Genomic DNA, 14301 nt, shown 5'->3' with positions numbered 1-14301 from the left:
GCCCGGTGAGGAGATCCTAGGGGAAGGGGAAGGGGAATGGTTGGAGCGCCTGTCATTCACAGTGAGGGCGACGGGTTTCCGGGGCGGGGCTCTGTCGGTAAACTCTATTGGCCAGAGCTCCTGTCACTCAGAGTGAGGGGACCAGTTTCCGGGGCAGGGCACCGTCGAGGTAAGCGGATTGGTCAGAGTGCCTGTCACTCAGAATGAGGGGGCGGGTTTCCGGGGCGGGGCTTTCCCAGGGAACCAGATTGGCTGGAGCGACTGTCACTCAGAGTGAGGGGGCGGGTTCCCGGGCGGGGCCTCACTGGGAGTTGGACTCGGAGCTCGGGCAGTGAGTTGGGGCCGAGCGGCTGTGACGCCGCGTTGGGCTCTGGTCTCGGCCAGTTGGAGCGGCTCACGGCGGCTGCCGCCTGGTTTTATACTCGGGGGGTTTATTTCAAACTTTGGATTCTTGTTATTATTCACTCGGGGGAGCGAGGGCGTCATGGCAACGGGTTTGGTGAGCGAGCTGGACAGTCGCTTCTTCGCCGATAACCTGCTGACCAGTGAGGACTGGGGTAAGGAGGAGGGAGGGACCGGGGTAAGGAGGAGGGGGGACGGGGGTAAGGAGGACAGGGGTAAGGAGGAGGGGGGACGGGGGTAAGGAGGAGGGGGGACGGGGGTAAGGAGGAGGAGGGGGGACGGGGGTAAGGAGGAGGGAGGGGGGACGGGGGTAAGGAGGAGGGGAGGGGGGACGGGGGTAAGGAGGAGGGGGGACGGGGGTAAGGAGGAGGGAGGGGGGACGGGGGTAAGGAGGAGGGAGGGGGGACGGGGGTAAGGAGGAGGGGGGACGGGGGTAAGGAGTGAGGGGGGACGGGGTAAGGAGGAGGGGGGACGGGGGTAAGGAGGAGGGGACGGGGGAGTAGGAGGAGGGGGACGGGGGGAAGGGAAGGAGGATCAGGAGGACGGGGGGAAAGGTGAGGAGGGGGAGCGTGAGGAGGAGGGGGAGGTCAGGAGGGGGGAGGAAGTTGGAGGGGGACGGAGGGTAAGGAAGGGGGGAAGCGGAAGGCGTAAGGAGAAGGGGGGGACGGACGGGGTAAGGAGGGAGGAGGGGGGTGAGGAGGGAGGAGGAGGGGGGGTAGGGAGGAAGTTGGAGGGGGGATGGGGTGTAAGTTGGGGACGGGGGTAAGTTGGAGGGGGGGACTTGGGGTAAGGGGGTAGGGAGGGGACTGGGGGTAAGGAGGAGGGAGGGAGGGACTGGGGTAAGGAGGAGGGAGGGAGGGACTGGGGTAAGGAGAAGGAGGGAGGGACTGGGGTAAGGAGGAGGGAGGAGGACTGGGGTAAGGAGAAGGAGGGAGGGACTGGGGTAAGGAGGAGGGAGGGAGGGACTGGGGTAAGGAGGAGGGAGGGAGGGACTGGGGTAAGGAGGAGGGAGGGAGGGACTGGGGTAAGGAGGAGGAGGGAGGGACTGGGTAAGGAGAAGGAGGGAGGGACTGGGGTAAGGAGGAGGGAGGGAGGGACTGGGGTAAGGGAGAAGGAGGGAGGGACTGGGGTAAGGAGAAGGAGGGAGGGACTGGGGTAAGGAGAAGGAGGGAGGGACTGGGGTAAAGAGAAGGAGGGAGGGACTGGGGTAAGGAGGAGGGGGGGAGGGAGGGACTGGGGTAAGGAGAAGGAGGGAGGGACTGGTGGCTAAGGAGAAGGAGAGGATGGGACTGGGGTAAGGAGAAGGAGGGAGGGACTGGGGTAAGGAGAAGGAGGGAGGGACTGGGGTAAGGAGAAGGAGGGACGGACGGGGGAGGTAAGGAGAAGGAGGGAGGGACGGGGGTCAGAGAAGGAGGGAGGGACGGACGGGGTAAGGAGAAGGAGGGAGGGACGGACGGGGGTAAGGAGAAGGAGGGAGGGACGGACGGGGGTAAGGAGGAGGGGGAGGGACGGACGGGTGGTAAGGAGGAGGGGGGGCGGACGGGGGTAAGGAGGAGGGGCGGACGGGGGTAAGGAGGAGGTGGGGGCGGGGTAAGGAGGAGGGGGGGGCGGGTAAGGGGGGACTGGGGTAAGGAGAGAGAGGGGGGAGCGTGGGGGGGAGGGAAATTGTGGGGTTCGAGGGGGGGATGGGTGTTTGTTACAGTCTGTACTATAATGTGTTGAACTTTGTAGTGGATTATTACACAGAGGGGGAAACTTATTTAAATTGTGTTTGCAATGACATGAAACTTTAAATTTTACACAGCGAATTGTTGTGATCTGGAAGTACTTTTGAAATTACGGCTGTAATGTCGGAAACGCGGGAGCCGATTTGTGCGCAGCAAACCCCCACAAACAGCAATGAGATCCTAACCAGATAATCTGTGTTTTAGTGATGTTGATTGAGGGATAAATATTGGCCAGGGCACAGGGGATAACTCCCCCTGCTCTTCCTCAAAATAGTGCCATGATGGGATCTTTTACGTCCACCTGAGAGGGTAGACTGGGCTAAATAACAACAGAAAATGCTGGAAAAGCTCAGCAGGCCAGGCAACATCCGTGGAGAGAAATTAGAGTCGACGTTTCGGGTCGAAACCCTTTTTCAAAACTGGAAAGGAAATGAAATAGATCGAAGGCAGGGCTGGGAGAGAACAAAAGAAGTAAAGAGACATTAAGAGGTAAACCCAAAAACAGGGGTGGAAAAAAAAAAAATCGGTAGGTGAGGTGCTGTTCCTCGAGTTTACATCTTCCGATTAGGCACTTTGCAGCCTTCCGGACTCAATATCGAGTTCAGCAATTTCAGATCATAACCTCATCCCCTATTACATTTTTACTTATTATTTTTCCACCCCTCTGTTTTGGGTTTTCTCTCTTTTTCTCCCCCCCCCCCCCCCCCCTCTCTCTCTCTCACATGGCAGCTGTCTCTCATCCTGCCAGTACACTTCACACCTAATCTCAGCCGTCTTTTGTCTCCATTTGCCCTATTACCGTCTTGTCTGGTTTTGAATACCTCTTAATGTCTCTTTTGTTCTATCACAGCCCTGCCTTCGATCTATTCCATTTTCTTTCCAGTTTTGAAAAAAGGGCTTCGACCTGAAACGTCACTCTAATTTCTCTCCATGGATGTTGCCTGGCCTGCTGAGTTTTTCCAGCATTTTCTGTTATTTCGGATTTCCAGCATCTGCAGTATTTTGTTGTCATACTAGTGTAGACTGGGCCTTGGGTTAAGGTCTTATCCGAAGACAGCACCTCCGACAGTGCAGCACTCCCAAAGTTCTGGAGCGGCCTGTTTGTGTGCTGTAATTCTACGCTAACTCTAGGGAGATGTGCAAAGCCCATTTCAAAAGCAGCTCTGTACAAGTGTCAGGTGATGCGTGGTACTGTATTTCTGTCCCGATTTCAGAAGGAACACGTGTCTCATTTGCGAGCACTTTGCCAGCAAGTTAAACTTGTATGTGAGCCTTTTTTGCTGATATTTTTGTCTGGTATTAAATACTTACTCCAGCGTGGTGAGCTAAACCATGCCACTGAATCAATGCTCTACCACTTGCGCAGTCTTTCCTCTTCCCCGAGCTCATTAAATCTCATTTAATTTGTATTGGGAAATGGTTCAAGCTGGAATTTTTGCTTTGTAGGCCGTTTCAAAGCCTGCAGCTTTATTTTAACCGAGCATGCTGGCCTCCGGTAAAGATTACACCTGCAGCAGGCTTGACCTTTGTGTCTGCATCAATATTTTTATAAAATGGTGAGTGGTCGTTTCACCGCACCGAGGAGTCATTTCCTCTGTATACGGTTTAATAATAATGCTCTGTCTTGTAAGAGCTTTTTACCTTGGCAACACTGCGCAAAGCATAAAGTGGTGATGGGCCCTAATGACCATAAAGACTTACATTTATACAGCACTTTTCACCACCACCGGACGTCCCAAAGCGCTTTACAACCAATGAAGTACTTTTGAAGTTCAGTCACTGTTGTAATGTAGGAAACGCGGCAGCCACTTTGCGCACAGCAAGCTCCCGCAAACAGCAATGTGATATTGACCAGATAATCTGTTTTATGTGATGTTGGTCGAGGGGATAAATATTGGCCCGGACACCGGGGATAACTCCCCTGCTTCTCTTCACAATAGTGCCATGGGATCTTTTACATCCACCTGAGAGCAGACGGGGCATCAGTTTAAAGTCTCGTCCGAAAGACGGCACCTCCGACAGTGCAGCACTCCTCAGTACTGCACTGGGAGTGTCGGCCTAGATTTTGTGCTCAAGTCTCTGGAGTGGGATTTGAACCCACAACCTTCTGACTCGGAGGTGAGGGTGCTGCCCACTGAGCCACGGCTGACACAACATGCAGGACACCACAAAAGCAGTTCTGCTGACTCTCTCTCCCGGGGCTTTCGCTGTGTGATTTTAGCAGAGGCACGAGACCTGCAGTTTTGACCCTCTCTTGGAGACTTGGACTGTTTGACTGTGAGATCGGCCAAGAGTGAGGTGGTTTTGTTCACACAAGTAAACCCGTTCCACAGGGAGTGTGGATGTGATGGAAAGTTTAAATGTGATATTCTCTTGCCCTTCTGATTCTCTCCTAAATAATTGGTCTGATTTATTATAAAAAAAAAAAAAAAAAAATTTCATTTGTGTCTGGCAATGTTAGATTAATGGAAATATCCAGGCACTTTGTCAGATTTGTTTTGAACTAACCGTTTACCAGAGGGAATATATTCTGCGTGTCTGCTGTGTTGAAGCCATGGCTCTGGTGCATAATATTGGTGCAGACTTGCTTCTGAGTTGAGAATCTACTGGACGGGAAAATAAGAACATAACATAAGAGATAGGAGCAGGAGTCGGCCATACGGCCCTTGGAGCCTGCTCCGCATTCAATAAGATCATGGCTGAACCTCAACTCCACTTTCCCGCTCGATCCCCATATCTTTTGATTCCCCCAGAGTCCCAAAATCTATAATTCTCCGCCTTGAATATACTCAATGACTGAGCATCCACAGCCCTCTGTGGGAGAGAATTCCAAAGACACTCAGCCTCAGTGATGAAATTCCTCCACATCTCAGTCTTAAATGGCCCACCTATCTACCTATCCTGAGACTGTGACCCCTAGTTGTAGAGACTCCAGCCAGGGGAAAAACCTCTCAGCATCTACCCTGTCAATCCCCTTCAGAATCTTGTATGTTTTAATGAGATCACCTCTCATTCTCCTAAACTCCAGAGAGTATCGGCCCAATCTACACAATCTCACATCATAGGACAGCCCTCTCATCCAGGGATCAGTCCAGTGATCCTCCGTTGCATGACCCACTTCCCTTTCACTGCCACACCCCCCATATTGAGAACGCAGTTCCTTGGGTGAAGATATCGAAGTCCTATTTAATTCCCATGCCCATTTTATGTTCCTCCTTTTTATAAGGCATAGCCTCACTTTGTGTAGCCTTGCTTCACCACTGTGGTGTAGCTCCAGTGCTATATATGCCAAGCAAGGCGATCAGCTGAGAGGTGCCAGCTCTCACTCACTCACTCTCTCCCTCCCTCCCCTTGGCTGTGACTAGCGAAGCTTGTAGCCCCAGCCCTTGATATTAAAGTGGCACGTACCTCCCTGTGAAGTCAATGCAGCTATAGCTAGGTTGCCTACTCTCTTCCGATTTAAGGAATGTCTGGGGGACGCCGTTCTGTATCTTGCTTCCCTTCAGTGTTATTCCGTGATCTATACAACAAATAGGAGCATAGAATTCTACAGCACAGAAAGAGGCCCATCGTGTCCGTGCCGGTATGCCATGGTGTTTCAGTCACTCATCTAAATGCTTCTTGAATGTTGAGGGTTCCTGCCTCTACCACCCTTTCAGGCAGTGAGTTCCAGATTCCAACCACCCTCTGGGTGAAAAAGTTTTTCCTCAAATTCCCTCTAAACCACCTGCCCCTTACCATGAATCTATGCCCCCTGGTTATTGACCCCTCTACTAAGGGGAAAAGTTTCTTTCTTTCTATCTACCCTATCTATGCCCTCATAATTTTGTACACCTCAATCAGGTCCCCCCTCAGCCTTCTCTGCCCTAAGGAAAACAACCCCAGCCTGTCCAGTCTCTCTTCATAGCTGAAACGCTCCAGCCCAGGTAACATCCTGGTGAATCTCCTCTGCACCCTCTAATGCAATCACATCCTTCCTATAGTGTGGCGACCAGAACTGCACACGGTATTCCAGCTGTGACGTAACTAGCGTTTTGTACAGCTCCATCATAACCTCCCTGCTCTTATATTCTATGGCTCGGCTAATATAGTCAAGTATCCCATATGCCTTCTTAACCACCACCTCTACCTGTCCTGCTGCCTTCAGGGATCTATGTACACGCACACCAAGGTCCCTCTGATCCTCTGTTCTTCCTAGGGTCCTACCATTCATTGTGTATTCCCTTGCCTTGTTAGTCCTCCCAAAATGCATCGCCTCACACTTTTCAGGGTTAAATTCCATTTGCCACCGTTCTGCCCATCTGACCAACCCGTTTATATTGTCCTGTAGCCTGAGGCTTCCCTCCTCGCTATTTACCACTCCACCAATTTTCGTGTCGTCTGTGAACTTACTGATCATAACCTCCTACATTCATATCTAAATCATTAATGTACACTACAAACAGCAAGGGACCCAGCACCGATCCCTGCGGTACACCACTGGACACAGGCTTCCAGTCACAAAATCAAGCTTCGACCATCACCCTCTGCCTCCTGCCACTAAGCCAATTTTGGATCCAATGTGCCAAATTGCCCTAGATCCCATGGGCTCTTACCTTCTTGACCAGTCTCCCATGTGGGACTTTGTCAAAAGCCTTACTGAAGTCCATGTGGACTACATCAACTGCACTACCCTCATCCACACACCTAGTCACCTCCTTGAAAATTCAATCAAATTAGACATGATCTCCCCCTGACAAAGCCATGCTGACTATCCTTGATTAATCCTTGCCTCTCCAAGTGGAGACTAATTCTGTCCCTCAGAATTTTTTCCAATAATTTCCCTACCACTGATGTTGGGCTCACTGGCCTGTAATTCCCTGGTTTATCCCTGCTACCCTTCTTGAATAATGGTACTAAGTTAGCTGTCCTCCAGTCCTCTGGCACCTCCCCTGTGGTCAGAGAGGTTCTGAAAATTTGTGTCAGAACCCCTGCAATCTCCTCCTTTGCCTCACACAGCAGCCTGGGATACATCCTGTCAGGGCCTGGGGTTTTATCCACTTTTAAGCCCGCTAAAACCGCTAGTACCTCCTTCCTCTCAATACTAATTTGTTCAAGTATATCACAATCCCCCTGCCTGATTTCTATGCCTACGTCGCCCTTCTCCATAGTGAACACAGATGCAAAATATTCACTTAAAACCTCACCCACATCTTCTGGCTCTACACACAGATTGCCACTTTGGTCCCTAATGAGCCCTACTCTTTCCCTGGTTATCCTCTTGCCCTTAATATACTTAAAAAAACACCTTGGGATTTTCCTTTATTTTGCCCACCAGTGTTTTATAATGCCCCCTCTTTGCTCTCCTAATTTCTTTAAGTACCCCCCTGCACTTTCTATACTCCTCTAGGGCTTCCACTGTTTTTAGTCCTTTGTATCTGCCAAAAGCCTCCCTTTTTTTCCGAATACATTTTTGTATATCCCTTGACATCCAGGGTTCCCTGGGCTTGTTGGTCCCACCCTCGAGGAACCAACTAGAGATCAGGCCATCTTAGACTGGGTATTATGTAACGAGAAAGGATTATTTAGCAATCTTGTTGTACGAGGCCCCTTGGGTCGGAGCAATCATATGATAGAATTTTTCTTTAAGCTGGAGAGTGAAGTAGTTGACTCAGAGACTAGGGTCCTGAATTTAAATAAAGGAAACTACGATGGTATGCGGCGCGAGTTGGGTAGGATTGATTGGGGAATGTCACTCAATGGGTGACGGTGGATAGCAATGGCAAACATTCAAAGACCGCATGGATGAACTACAGAATTTGTTCATCCCAGTTTGGCATAAAAATAAAACAAAAAAGGTGACTCAACCGTGGCTAACAAGGGAAATTAGGGATAGCATATGATCCAAGGAGAAGACATATAAATTGGCCAGAAAACGCAGTAAACTTGAGGATTGGGAGCAGTTTAGGATTCAACAAAGGAGGACAAAGGGATTAATTAAGAAGGGGAAAATAGAATGCGAGAGTAAGCTTGCAGGGAACATAAAAACTGACTGTAAAAGCTTTTATAGATATGTGAAGAGAAAAAGATTGGTGAAGTCAAGCGTAGGTCCCTTGCAGTCAATCAGGGGAATTTATAATGGGGAACAAAGAAATGGAAGACCAATTAAATACATATTTTGGTTCTGTCTTCACAAAGGAGGACACAAATAACCTCCCAGAGATGTCGGGGAACATACGGTCTGATGAAAGGAAGGAACTGAAAGAAATCAGTATTTGTAGGGAAATGGTGTTTGGGAAATTGACGGGATTGAAGGCCGATAAATCCCCAGGGTCTGATAATCTACATCCTAGGGTACTTAAGGAAGTGGCCCTAGAAATAGTAGATGCATTGCTGATCATCTTCCAACATTCGATGGAATCTGGAACAGTACCCATGGATTGGAGGGTAGCTAATGTTACCCCACTATTCAAAAAAGGTGGTAGAGAGAAAACGGGGAATTACAGACCGGTAAGCCTGACATCGGTAGCCTGACATCGGTAGTGGGGAAAATGCTAGAGTCCATTATAAAAGATGTAATAACAGAGCACTTGGAAAACAGTGACAGGATCGGACAAAGTCAACATGGATTTACAAAAGGTAAATCGTGCTTGACTAATCTACTGGAATTTTTTGAGGATGTAACTGGTAGAATAGATAAGGGAGAACCAGTGGATGTCGTGTATTTGGACTTTCAAAAGGCTTTCGATAAGGTCCCGCATAAGAGGCTAGTGTGTAAAGTTAAGGCACATGGGATTGGGGGCAAGGTATTGACTTGGACAGAGAACTGGTTGGCAGACAGAAAGCAAAGAGTTGGAATAAACGGGTCTTTTTCCGAGTGGCAGGCAGTGACTAGTGGGGTACCGCAGTGATTGGTGCTAGGACCCTAGCTATTCACTATATATTAATGATCTAGACAAGGGAACTAAATGTAATATCTCCAAGTTTGCAGACGACACAAAGCTGGGTGGGCGTGTGTGCTGTGAGGAGGGTGCCGAGAAACTCCAGGATGATTTGGACAGGTTGGGTGATTGGGCAGAAGCATGGCAGATGCAATATAACGTGGATAAATGCGAGGTTATCCACTTTGGTGTCAAAAACAGGAAGGCAGATTATTATCTGAATGGCAATAGATTGGGAGAAGGGGGAAGTGCAACGAGACCTGGGTGTCCTTGTGCACCAGTCGCTGAAGGTAAGCATGCAGGTGCAGCAGGCGGTTAAGAAGGCAAATGGTATGTTGGCCTTTGTAGCGAGAGGGTTTGAGTACAGGAACAAGGATGTCTTGCTGCAGTTGTACAGGGCCTTGGTGAGACCACACCTTGAGTATTGTGTGCAGTTTTGGTCACCTTATCTGAGGAAGGATGTTCTTGCCATGGAAGGAGTTCAGCGAAGATTCACCAGGCTGATACCTGGGATGGCAGGAATGACGTATGAGGAGAGATTTGGTCGATTGGGCTTATACTCGCAGGAGTTTAGAAGAATGAGAGGGGCTCTCATTGAAACTTATAAAATTCTGACAGGACTGGACAGACTAGATGCAGGAAGGATGTTCCCGATGGTCGTGGAGTCCAGAACCAGGGGTCACAGTCTAAGGATAAGGGGTAAGCCATTTAGGAGGCAGTCGAGGCCAATACATTAAATATATTCAAGAAGGAGTTGGATATATTTCTGTCTGTTAATCAATTCTCAATCCATGCTGGTATATTAGCCCCAATTCCAAGTGCCCTAATTTTGTTCACCAACCTCTTGTGTGGGACCTTATCGAAGGCCTTCTGAAAATCCAGATACACCACATCTACTGGTTCCCCTCTGTCTACTCCACTAGTTACATCCTCAAAGAACTCCAATAGGTTTGTCAAACAGGATTTCCCTTTCATAAATCCATGTTGACTCTGCCCAATCTTGCTATTTGTTTCTAAGTGCCCAGTTATTGCATCCTTTATAATAGATTCCAGCATTTTCCCAACTACTGATGTGAGGCTAACCGGTCTGTAGTTCCCTGTTTTCTCTCTCCCTCCTTTCTTAAATAGCGGAGTTACATTTGCTATCCTCCGATCTGCAGGAACCGTTCCAGAATCTGTAGAATTTTGGAAGATTACAACCATTGCTTCCACTATTCCAATGGCCACCTCTTTCAAAACCCTAGGGTGTAGGTCATCCGGTCCTTGGGATTTATTGACTTTTAGTCCCATATTTTTGCTAGTACAGGTAGACTACCCTTTTTCCGGACTTCCGAAAACCGAAACCCTCTAAAAACCGAAGGTTTTTTCGTTCAGCGTAAGTCGTGCGTACGAACGAAAAAACCTTCGGTTTTTAGAGGGTTCCGGTTTCGGAAGTTCGGATAAAGGGTAAGTCGTGCGCACGACCCCCCGCCGACCCCCCCCCCCGCCGACCCCCCCCCCCCGCCGACCCCCCCCCCGCCGGCCCCGACAACCGCCGGCCCCGACAACCGCCGACCCCCCCCGCCGGCCCCGACAACCGCCGACCCCCCCGCCAGCCCCGACAACCGCCGACCCCCCCGCGGACCCCGCCGGCCCCGACAACCGCCGACCCCGCCAGCCCCGACAACCGCCGACCCCCCCGCGGACCCCGCCGGCCCCGACCCCCGCCGACCCCGACTGACTTACGCTGAGCGTCAGCGTAAGTCGTGCGCGCGACCCCCCCGCGGACCCCCGCCGACCCACCTTCCGAAATCCGAAATTCTCCTTTATCCGAAACTCGGCTGGTCCCGAGGTTTTCGGATAAAGGATAGTCTACCTGTACTGTTTTTTTACTAATAATTTCTTTAAGTTCCTCATTCTCGCCACACCCTTGGTTTTTTCGTATTTCTGGGAGGTTTTTTGTGTTTTCCTCCGTGAAGACAGAAACAAAGTATTTATTTAATTACTCTGCCATTTCCTTATTCCCCATTATAAATTCTCCCGTCTCTGATTGTAAAGGACCTACATTTACCTTCGTCAGTCTTTTCCTTTTCAAATACCTACAGAAGCTTTTACAATCCGTTTTTATATTTTTTGCTAGTTTGTGCTCATATTCCATTTTCCCTATCTTTATCAATTTCTTGGTCCCCCTTTGCTGATTTCTCAAAAGATCCTGATCCTTAGGCTGACTGCTTTTTCTGGCAACTTTATAAGCTTCCTCCTTTGACTTAAAAATAGATTCTAGCATTTTCCCTACTACTGATGTCAGGCTAACTGGTCTTTAGTTCCCCGTTTTCTCTCTTCCCTCCTTTCTTAAATAGTGGGGTTACATTTGCCATAATGCAGGAGGGGTGATGCTGGGATGGGTGGCAGGGCTCCTGGGTGTGGTGTGGTGGGTGCGGTTCCTGGGGTGCTTATCGTTAATGGATGCTGGCACTTCAGAGCAGCCCTTAACTGATCCAGAGATACCAGTCAGTTCCATTCCATTGGAATGTTCAGTTGCATTCGCAATTCCTCAGATAATGAAGCAATCCGTGCCCACATGCAGCAAGATCTGGACAACATTCAGGCTTGGGCTGATAAGTGGCTAGTAACATTTGCACCACACACGTGCCAGGCAATGACCATCTTCAACGAGGGAGAGTCTAACCACTTCCCCTTGGCGTTCAAGGCATTAGCATCACCAAATTCCCCCACCAACAACATCCTGGGGATCACCATTGACCAGAAACTTAATTGGAGCAGCCACAAAATTACTATGGCAACAAGTGCAGGTCAGAGGCTGGATATTCTGCAGCGAGTGGCTCTCCTCCTGACTCCCCACAGCCTATCCACCATCTACAAGGCACAAGTCAGGAGTGTGATGGTATACTCTCCACTTGCCTGGATGAGTGCAGCTCGCAACAACACTCAAGAAGCTCGACACCATCCAGGACAAAGCAGCCCGCTTGATTGGCACCCCGACCACCACCTTAAACATTCACTCCCTCCACCACCGGCGCACCGTGGCTGCAGTGCGTACCATGTACAAGATGCACTGCAGCAAATCGCCAAGGCTTCTTCGACAGCACCTCCCAAACCCACGACCTCTACCACCTAGAAGGACAAGGGCAGCAGGCGCATGGGAACACCACCACCTCCAAAATTCTTCTCCAAGTCACACACCATCCTGACTTGGAAATATATCGCTGTTCCTTCATCGTCACTGGGTCAAAATCCTGGAACTCCCTATCTAACAGCACTGTGGGAGCACCTTCACCACACGGACTGCAGCGGTTCATGGCTGCTCGCCACCACTTTCTCGAGGGTAATTAGGAATGGGCAATAAATACTGGCCTTGTCAGTGATGCTCACTTCCCATGAATGAATAAAGAAAATGCCACATCACACGGCAAATAGTTATGGGCTGGGCACTGCCAGAAACCTTGCACCCACGCCCCTAGTTCCATCGCCCTTGCAGGCTGATCGCTCGGACTGAAACCCAAAAGTGCGCACCTCTGCTCGACCCCCGAGCTAACTTTAAACCCCGCGTGCAGTTGATCACCAAGGTACCTGAAATAAAGAATAGATTTGCCTTTCTAATCTAGGCTTTATTAACTTAAAAAACCCAGTAGCACATCTTTCAACACCAGTCTCCAACAATGACTAGAGAGAACTGAATTTAAGATGGCCGCCACAAATCACCTGACATCCACTACCAATGAGTTTACAACATATATCTCAAGGAAGAAACGAACAACCAATTACAATACTACTTACTAATACAGAGAACAACCACCCCATTCACCAATCACAATACTTCTTATTAAACATAGGAAATAATCACCACAGTACCCTATTTCCACCTGTGTAATATCGTCCGCCTTGTCTGTAGCTCCGCCCTCCCATGACATCGTCACCTCTAGGTTAGAGCACAAAAGCAAGGAAGTTAGGCTCAACCTTTTATAAATCACTGGTTAGGCCTCAGCTGGAGTATTGTGTCCAATTCTGAGCACCGTGCTTCAGGAAGGATGTGAACGCCTTGGAGAGGGTGCAGAGGAGTTTTTAAACTAGAATGATACCAGGGATGAGGGACTTCAGTTATCTGGAGAGACTGGGGCTGTTAACCTTTGAGCAGTGAAGGTGAAGAGGAGAGTTGATACAGGTGTTCAAAATCATGAACTGTTTTGATAGAGTAAATAAGGTGAAACTGTTTCCTGTGGCTGCAGGGCTGGTAACCAGAGGACACCGATGTAAGGTGATTGGCAAAAGAAACAGAGGCGCGATGATTTGGAATGCACCGCCTGAAAGGGCGGTGGAAGCAGATTTAAAGTAGCTTTCAAAAGGGATTTGGATAAATGCTTGAAGGGGGGGGGAAAAAAGTATAGGGCTTATAGAAACATAGAGAAACATAGAAGATAGGAGCAGGAGTAGGCCATTCGGCCCCTCGAGCCTGCTCCGCCATTCAATGCGATCATGGCTGATCATCCAAATTCAGTACCCTGTCCCTGCTTTCTCCCCATACCCCTTGATCCCTTTAGCCTTAAGAAATATATCTAACTCCTTATATTTAATGAATTGTCCTCCACAGCCTTGTGTGGTAGAGAATTCCACAGGTTCACCACTCTCTGGGTGAAGAAATTCCTCCTCATCTCAGTCCTAAATGGCTTACCCCTTATCCTTAGACTGTGACTCCTGGTTCTGGACTCCCCGGCCATCGGGAACATCCTTCCTGCAGCTAGTCTGTCTAGTCCTGTTAGAATTTTATAAGTTTCAATGAGATCCCCTCTCATTCTTCTAAACTCTAGCGAATATAAGCCTAATCGACCCAATCTCTCCTCACACATCATTCCTGCCATCCCAGGTGTCAGTCTGGTGAATCTTCGCTGCACTCCCTCCATGGCAAGAACATCCTTGTGGGGACAGAGCCGGGGAGTGGGACTAATTTGATAGCTCTACCAAAGAGCCGGCGCAGACACGATGGGTCGAATGGCCTCCAATCATACTATGATTCTATGTCTCTCTATGCTGGCCTGCATCTCCCACACAATCCACCTTGTGCGGAACCTACCGTCCTTTTGCGTATCAACTCCTCACCAGCCCCCAGTGGCCTCCGCTGTCTCCCATTGCACCGACCAGCATTCTCTTCCAAGCTTGCAAACCCCTCCATAGCTCCACCTCGCACCCTCCTCCTGAGCTGCTCTCTGAGGCTGGCGGCCCCATGGCACTTGTTGGTCAAGGGATAGACATTGGCC

At 49.7% G+C, this 14301-nt stretch overlaps 1 protein-coding gene across 2 annotated transcripts in view; it reads left to right on the top strand.

Moving 5' to 3' along the window:
• The first annotated feature begins 299 nt into the window (after positions 1-299).
• The window catches only part of atf6b (activating transcription factor 6 beta), a 166409-nt gene continuing 152407 nt past the window's right edge, over positions 300-14301 (top strand). For both annotated transcript variants that reach the window (XM_085973856.1, XM_085973855.1), the window contains exon 1: positions 300-557. In XM_085973856.1, the coding sequence (XP_085829982.1) occupies positions 485-557 (73 nt within the window). In that variant the 5' untranslated portion in view covers positions 300-484. The remainder of the gene's footprint in view (positions 558-14301) is intronic.

This window comes from Somniosus microcephalus, unplaced genomic scaffold, assembly GCF_052327205.1.
Source record: "Somniosus microcephalus isolate GS21.2 unplaced genomic scaffold, FLI_Smic_1.0 unresolved_chr1, whole genome shotgun sequence".
NCBI classification, from domain to species: domain Eukaryota; kingdom Metazoa; phylum Chordata; class Chondrichthyes; order Squaliformes; family Somniosidae; genus Somniosus; species Somniosus microcephalus.
The sequence above is the reverse complement of the archived record's forward strand: the minus strand, read 5'-3'. Positions and strand labels throughout refer to the sequence as shown.